Source organism: Labeo rohita, unplaced genomic scaffold (assembly GCF_022985175.1).
Source record: "Labeo rohita strain BAU-BD-2019 unplaced genomic scaffold, IGBB_LRoh.1.0 scaffold_2336, whole genome shotgun sequence".
Classification (NCBI taxonomy): Eukaryota; Metazoa; Chordata; class Actinopteri; order Cypriniformes; family Cyprinidae; genus Labeo; species Labeo rohita.
Genome location: NW_026128590.1, coordinates 1 through 8,028, shown reverse-complemented (window position 1 = coordinate 8,028; position 8,028 = coordinate 1). Strand labels below are relative to the sequence as shown.

General features: G+C 43.4%; 2 protein-coding genes across 2 annotated transcripts; one reads left to right on the top strand and one right to left on the bottom strand.

Annotated features, from left to right (window-relative positions):
- The first annotated feature begins 61 nt into the window (after positions 1-61).
- Positions 62-3,749, top strand: LOC127159604 (uncharacterized). Its single transcript, XM_051102391.1, has 6 exons — positions 62-526; positions 778-877; positions 1,392-2,515; positions 2,747-2,955; positions 3,055-3,376; positions 3,558-3,749. The coding sequence occupies exons 1-6, from the start codon at positions 62-64 to the stop codon at positions 3,747-3,749; spliced, it is 2,412 nt and encodes an 803-aa protein (XP_050958348.1).
- An 85-nt stretch (positions 3,750-3,834) lies between these two features.
- Positions 3,835-7,958, bottom strand: LOC127159603 (uncharacterized). Its single transcript, XM_051102390.1, has 8 exons — positions 7,422-7,958; positions 7,071-7,170; positions 5,429-6,552; positions 4,989-5,197; positions 4,573-4,894; positions 4,248-4,391; positions 3,992-4,138; positions 3,835-3,852 (listed from the first exon to the last, which is right to left on the bottom strand). Exons 1-8 carry the CDS (start codon positions 7,956-7,958, stop codon positions 3,835-3,837), a joined length of 2,601 nt encoding a protein of 866 aa, XP_050958347.1.
- Between the last annotated feature and the right edge of the window lie 70 nt (positions 7,959-8,028).

The window sequence follows — 8,028 nt, the reverse complement described above, 5'->3', positions numbered from 1 at the left end:
GGGACACAAGTGCAGTGTATGTGGCAGTAGTTTCTCTGTGAAGTCCAACCTGACTCGGCACATGCAGCTTCATGGTCCAAAGGGATATGTGTGTGAAGTGTGTGGGAAAAGCTTCTCACTGAAACAGCAGCTGAGCAGCCACCAAAAACAGCACCTGTACCCATGCATCCGTCTGTACAGGCAGGGAGAGGCCAAGCTGCAGTGTACGGATGCAGCTAAGAGTGTGGCAGTGGCCCCCAGCAAAGCAGTAGACCCCAGCTGTCTGGATTCTGAAAAGGCGGAGGCTGCTGCAAAGAAAGCTGGAGGGGAAATGTGGAAAGGCCAGCTAGTTGTCACATTCGGCAAATATGCAGGACAGTCTTTCAGGTGGCTGCTCGAAAATGATGTGGGCTGGGTCATATGGCTGCTGTCTGAATATTGCCAGAAGGGTGAGAAGAACGATCTCCTAAAGTGGCAAAAGGAGCGATTGCTGCAGTATGCCAGAGAGTTCCCGCCTGTCACCTTTCATCTTGACAAACGCTTGGAGGTAACTTTGACCCGTTAACTGAGATTAAATTATATTTACTGTTTTGTTTATAAAAAAAAATGTAGTGCATGTGTAAATAAGTTAGGCACATATTAATGCACCTTCAATAGTAAAATCATCAATGTTTACTCTGCACAAAAGCTTGTGCTTTAGACATAGGAAGTGGTAACAGTGTAAGTACTTGTGTTTATGTGGTACAATACAACTCTGTATGTGTTTTTCTATAATTTCTTTATTTTCTGCATGAACAGGAGTCAAGGAAAGACAAAGGAAAGAAGGCTGAATCTACCCTTTCTAAGTTCCAGCAGGATCCTGACTATGCCAGTGATGCTGAATTGTTGGCAGCTGCTGGTAATTAACATTTAACACGGCATAACTCTATTTTGAAATTCATATAACATTTTCTTACTGATGTATTTCAAACATCTGACTAAATACACTGCCGAAATATCACACATTTTATGGCACTGATAATGACGACAGTAGGTTTAGGATTTCACTTTAATTTTCAGCAGGGTGAGGTATATTATCAAGCTAGCTGCCCCTTTTTCAGTGTAACAGATTTAATGCCTAAATGCTTTTTTTGGCATTTAGATAACACATACAAAAATCTATTTAATTTGTATATGTGATATGTTAGATTTTTTTATTATATTACAATATTTTTTGACACTATTGCCTATATTTTTTGTAGCAGCTCTATACTAAAATGTCTGTATTAAATATAATTTGTGTTCTCTAAAATAAGATCTGATAACATGGAAAATAGAAACAAACTTTGTTTATTGTGATAATGCTTGTGTTTGTCATTATATTCACATCTTAAGCAATGTGCTCAATACATTTTGTCTGATTTTTTCTACAGAGACTGTCCTTGAAGAGTCTGAGGTAGCGGTCTCCACACAGCTGACCACCTGGGGAGAGCTCACACCGGCTGTGAGTCAGGACTCTTCCCACAGCCTCAGCACATCTCAGGGAAGACCTTCTTCCCCTGTTGACACCTCTGCCTCAGAAACTGGTAACATCTTGCTGGAGGGCTGGCAGAAATACTGGGAGCATCCACCTCCATCTACACAAGCCAATGGTATAGCCCCTCCTAACATCAAGTGGCTGAAATGTGATGAGATGTATGGTCTGTTTGAGAGGCCTTCCAGGTACAAGAATGCCAAAGGAGAGATTGTGGAGAGAAGGCTTTTAAAGGAGAAGATGCAGTTCCACCCACCCCCAATTCCTACTTCTGTCAAGGGAGGACTGCCCAACATGATGGCATTTTTCACAACCCCTGCCTTCTTCTGGCGCCCAGTTGGTGTGATGCAAGCCAAGATCCGCTGCCCTAGCTCCAACTGCCCTGCACCACCAGGTGAATACCTTGAAAAGAAAGGTTTTGGTAGTTATGCCAGGCAAGTGTGTGGGATGAAGTACAATTACACCCTGTTGACAGAGAAGCTGAAGTGTTCACATTGTGAAAAGATGAGGCGGGCAGTGAGTAAAACACATAGTGACGCAGACAGTGAAGATGAGGACAGTCATCATGTTCAGCAGTACATTTGGCTGGCACACAGTCCCAAGATTCTGATGAACTTGGCCCCGGCCATCAGAAGCATGTTTCCTGCCATACTGTGTGGGAAGCGTGCTATTGACAAAGGCGTGGTTACTCTTCTGAATGACAGGGTCAACAGTGTGTCCATGAACAAAGTCCAGAGAGTGCTGCAGCAGGGACATGATGAGTGGTATGTGGAGCGCCGTGACCTGTACCAGACTCTCCTGTGTGAAGCCCACACAGCTGGATCTGCATCGTCTCAGAAGAGCATCCTGTCCTTTGTCAAAGCTGCTGGTACTTACACCCCTCCTCTGCCCCGGACTCCCCTTCCTTGTGCCCGTGTGCTGAGGCGTGCACACATGATCATGGAGATGGAGAGGATGCCTGTGTACAGAGCCTCAATCCTCAGTGTGACTGGAGAAATCCTCTGCATTGATGGTACAAGAAAGGTATGTGTATTGTATCAATTCATGAAGTTATGCAGACTTAATATTTATTTAGTCACTTTAAAGTGACTTGAGCCAGCTTATTGTTTTGAATAAGGGACTTTGGCCTCACTGTTCAGTGTTCAAATGTGATGGATACAAAATGTACATGCATTGTAATTCATATAAATTATATTGGACAGACAGGTTATTGTTAGATATTATCAAATGAATGTTCTGCTTTGTGTTTTCCAGGTCCTTAAGAAGATATATGGTGATGGTCAGGGCACCATGCAGTATGTCACCAGTGTGCTGAACGAGTGGGGCCAGTTCTTGACCACAGTGGTGGTGGCAGCTGAGTCTGAGGGGTGTTACAGACGTATGGCCAAAGGTCTGATGGGCCGCTTTGAACGAGCTAGGGCTCCCGCACCAACTGTCATATATGCAGATAACAACTGTTGTCGGTAGGTAATAACACATCCATATACCCTGATAAAATTTGTCATTCATTTAATGTTAAAAAAACAAAGAAAAGAACACATGCTGAATTTATATTGTTTCAGTGACAGTGGTTCGTCCTTCCTGGAGAACCTGTTCGGGGACTGGGTGCAGAAGGGCACTGTGGTCAGACTGGACATTCGACACTGGCTGCACCGCTGGGATGCTGTTGTCATCAAACAGAGCCATGCCAAGTATGGGGTGTTCATGAGTGCCCTTGCAGGTGCAGTGCTGGCCTACTACAAGGACGATATGATGCTCCTAATCCAGGCAGTCAGGAAGGGCAACCAGGAGTTGTACGCCAGTCTTTCAGACGAGGACATGATAGCCTTCCTCAAACCTCACCAGATCAGGTCCTATGTCAGACGGATCACCCGTGGGGTTGAGGTTAAGTGTAATATTAATCCATGTATAATCTTTATGTATAAGAAGCTCAAAACATACTTCACTAAAATTAACTAAGTTGTCACACTACTATATTTCATTTTGGAAATACTCCCAATTATTGAAATAATTTCACATTTTAAGCGATATAACTATATAAAATAAATGTGAATGATTGTTACAGGAGACAGCTTCAGCAATTGAGTCCATCATTACGGAGTTCAAGGGACCTGCAGGCCTTGACATTGATGGAATCCACCTGTTCAAATCAGCACAGGCAGTGGATTCTCACTGGGCAACTGCAAGCAAGCATCTATGCAATCAGATACACCTGAAAGACATGACCATTCATGCATTATTGTACATCAGAAACTAATTTTGATTACAAAGTGGGCATCGCCCAGCAGCATGACATACAATTTGTCTTTTGTCCGCAATAGGCTATTTTGTGTGTGCGCATCTCATACACCCGGTTGATGCTATGTGAACAGCATAGAGCTCACATACACACAGGAAGAGAGGGTAGCACAAAAGCAGGGAGGATACAGGTAAAATATGCTTATGAACAATGTTGTGTAATCAATATTTTTTTTAAATATTAAAGCTGTTTATACTTACTTGGAATGGCATAACTCCACATCTCTGTGAGGGAATGGCATTGTACAGGTGTGAGTGCAAGCCCTCCAAGGAGTTACTGCCTCGCCGACACCTGTACTTGTTCAGGCGGACACCATTCAGCACCACCACCTTCACTGAAACATACAGCTGTATGCCAGGGGGGGTCCTATAAAACATGCGTTGCTTATTTATTATGGTGTCTGTGAGTTTGAGTTTGTATGATTTTACAATGATTAGTTCAAAAACGTTTACCCACCTGCATACAACTAAGATGCTTGCTTGCAGTTGCCCAGTGAGAATCCACTGCCTGTGCTGATTTGAACAGGTGGATTCCATCAATGTCAAGGCCTGCAGGTCCCTTGAACTCCGTAATGATGGACTCAATTGCTGAAGCTGTCTCCTGTAACAATCATTCACATTTATTTTATATAGTTATATCGCTTAAAATGTGAAATTATTTCAATAATTGGGAGTATTTCCAAAATGAAATATAGTAGTGTGACAACTTAGTTAATTTTAGTGAAGTATGTTTTGAGCTTCTTATACATAAAGATTATACATGGATTAATATTACACTTAACCTCAACCCCACGGGTGATCCGTCTGACATAGGACCTGATCTGGTGAGGTTTGAGGAAGGCTATCATGTCCTCGTCTGAAAGACTGGCGTACAACTCCTGGTTGCCCTTCCTGACTGCCTGGATTAGGAGCATCATATCGTCCTTGTAGTAGGCCAGCACTGCACCTGCAAGGGCACTCATGAACACCCCATACTTGGCATGGCTCTGTTTGATGACAACAGCATCCCAGCGGTGCAGCCAGTGTCGAATGTCCAGTCTGACCACAGTGCCCTTCTGCACCCAGTCCCCGAACAGGTTCTCCAGGAAGGACGAACCACTGTCACTGAAACAATATAAATTCAGCATGTGTTCTTTGTTTTTTTAACATTAAATGAATGACAAATTTTATCAGGGTATATGGATGTGTTATTACCTACCGACAACAGTTGTTATCTGCATATATGACAGTTGGTGCGGGAGCCCTAGCTCGTTCAAAGCGGCCCATCAGACCTTTGGCCATACGTCTGTAACACCCCTCAGACTCAGCTGCCACCACCACTGTGGTCAAGAACTGGCCCCACTCGTTCAGCACACTGGTGACATACTGCATGGTGCCCTGACCATCACCATATATCTTCTTAAGGACCTGGAAAACACAAAGCAGAACATTCATTTGATAATATCTAACAATAACCTGTCTGTCCAATATAATTTATATGAATTACAATGCATGTACATTTTGTATCCATCACATTTGAACACTGAACAGTGAGGCCAAAGTCCCTTATTCAAAACAATAAGCTGGCTCAAGTCACTTTAAAGTGACTAAATAAATATTAAGTCTGCATAACTTCATGAATTGATACAATACACATACCTTTCTTGTACCATCAATGCAGAGGATTTCTCCAGTCACACTGAGGATTGAGGCTCTGTACACAGGCATCCTCTCCATCTCCATGATCATGTGTGCACGCCTCAGCACACGGGCACAAGGAAGGGGAGTCCGGGGCAGAGGAGGGGTGTAAGTACCAGCAGCTTTGACAAAGGACAGGATGCTCTTCTGAGACGATGCAGATCCAGCTGTGTGGGCTTCATACAGGAGAGTCTGGTACAGGTCACGGCGCTCCACATACCACTCATCATGTCCCTGCTGCAGCACTCTCTGGACTTTGTTCATGGACACACTGTTGACCCTGTCATTCAGAAGAGTAACCACGCCTTTGTCAATAGCACGCTTCCCACACAGTATGGCAGGAAACATGCTTCTGATGGCCGGGGCCAAGTTCATCAGAATCTTGGGACTGTGTGCCAGCCAAATGTACTGCTGAACATGATGACTGTCCTCATCTTCACTGTCTGCGTCACTATGTGTTTTACTCACTGCCCGCCTCATCTTTTCACAATGTGAACACTTCAGCTTCTCTGTCAACAGGGTGTAATTGTACTTCATCCCACACACTTGCCTGGCATAACTACCAAAACCTTTCTTTTCAAGGTATTCACCTGGTGGTGCAGGGCAGTTGGAGCTAGGGCAGCGGATCTTGGCTTGCATCACACCAACTGGGCGCCAGAAGAAGGCAGGGGTTGTGAAAAATGCCATCATGTTGGGCAGTCCTCCCTTGACAGAAGTAGGAATTGGGGGTGGGTGGAACTGCATCTTCTCCTTTAAAAGCCTTCTCTCCACAATCTCTCCTTTGGCATTCTTGTACCTGGAAGGCCTCTCAAACAGACCATACATCTCATCACATTTCAGCCACTTGATGTTAGGAGGGGCTATACCATTGGCTTGTGTAGATGGAGGTGGATGCTCCCAGTATTTCTGCCAGCCCTCCAGCAAGATGTTACCAGTTTCTGAGGCAGAGGTGTCAACAGGGGAAGAAGGTCTTCCCTGAGATGTGCTGAGGCTGTGGGAAGAGTCCTGACTCACAGCCGGTGTGAGCTCTCCCCAGGTGGTCAGCTGTGTGGAGACCGCTACCTCAGACTCTTCAAGGACAGTCTCTGTAGAAAAAAAAAAATCAGACAAAATGTATTGAGCACATTGCTTAAGATGTGAATATAATGACAAACACAAGCATTATCACAATAAACAAAGTTTGTTTCTATTTTCCATGTTATCAGATCTTATTTTAGAGAACACAAATTATATTTAATACAGACATTTTAGTATAGAGCTGCTACAAAAATATAGGCAATAGTGTCAAAAAATATTGTAATATAATAAAAAAATCTAACATATCACATATACAAATTAAATAGATTTTTGTATGTGTTATCTAAATGCCAAAAAAAGCATTTAGGCATTAAATCTGTTACACTGAAAAAGGGGCAGCTAGCTTGATAATATACCTCACCCTGCTGAAAATTAAAGTGAAATCCTAAACCTACTGTCGTCATTATCAGTGCCATAAAATGTGTGATATTTCGGCAGTGTATTTAGTCAGATGTTTGAAATACATCAGTAAGAAAATGTTATATGAATTTCAAAATAGAGTTATGCCGTGTTAAATGTTAATTACCAGCAGCTGCCAACAATTCAGCATCACTGGCATAGTCAGGATCCTGCTGGAACTTAGAAAGGGTAGATTCAGCCTTCTTTCCTTTGTCTTTCCTTGACTCCTGTTCATGCAGAAAATAAAGAAATTATAGAAAAACACATACAGAGTTGTATTGTACCACATAAACACAAGTACTTACACTGTTACCACTTCCTATGTCTAAAGCACAAGCTTTTGTGCAGAGTAAACATTGATGATTTTACTATTGAAGGTGCATTAATATGTGCCTAACTTATTTACACATGCACTACATTTTTTTTTATAAACAAAACAGTAAATATAATTTAATCTCAGTTAACGGGTCAAAGTTACCTCCAAGCGTTTGTCAAGATGAAAGGTGACAGGCGGGAACTCTCTGGCATACTGCAGCAATCGCTCCTTTTGCCACTTTAGGAGATCGTTCTTCTCACCCTTCTGGCAATATTCAGACAGCAGCCATATGACCCAGCCCACATCATTTTCGAGCAGCCACCTGAAAGACTGTCCTGCATATTTGCCGAATGTGACAACTAGCTGGCCTTTCCACATTTCCCCTCCAGCTTTCTTTGCAGCAGCCTCCGCCTTTTCAGAATCCAGACAGCTGGGGTCTACTGCTTTGCTGGGGGCCACTGCCACACTCTTAGCTGCATCCGTACACTGCAGCTTGGCCTCTCCCTGCCTGTACAGACGGATGCATGGGTACAGGTGCTGTTTTTGGTGGCTGCTCAGCTGCTGTTTCAGTGAGAAGCTTTTCCCACACACTTCACACACATATCCCTTTGGACCATGAAGCTGCATGTGCCGAGTCAGGTTGGACTTCACAGAGAAACTACTGCCACATACACTGCACTTGTGTCCCTCCAAATCCATGCTTTTTTATCTGTTGTAATAAAACAGAAACAGATTCAGATTAGTTTCTTCTTTTCAAACTGTACAGGGG

Excerpts from the sequence above, each read along its gene's own strand:
- LOC127159604 (XM_051102391.1), top strand. The coding sequence starts at position 62 with ATGCAGCTTCATGGTCCAAAGGGATATGTGTGTGAAGTGTGTGGGAAA. Across the intron at positions 527-777 it reads ATCTTGACAAACGCTTGGAG|GAGTCAAGGAAAGACAAAGG; the intron begins GTAACTTTGACC and ends CTGCATGAACAG. Across the intron at positions 2,516-2,746 it reads GCATTGATGGTACAAGAAAG|GTCCTTAAGAAGATATATGG; the intron begins GTATGTGTATTG and ends TGTGTTTTCCAG.
- LOC127159603 (XM_051102390.1), bottom strand. The coding sequence starts at position 7,958 with ATGGATTTGGAGGGACACAAGTGCAGTGTATGTGGCAGTAGTTTCTCT. Across the intron at positions 6,553-7,070 it reads TGAATTGTTGGCAGCTGCTG|AGACTGTCCTTGAAGAGTCT; the intron begins GTAATTAACATT and ends TTTTTTCTACAG. Across the intron at positions 4,392-4,572 it reads GGATCACCCGTGGGGTTGAG|GAGACAGCTTCAGCAATTGA; the intron begins GTTAAGTGTAAT and ends TGATTGTTACAG.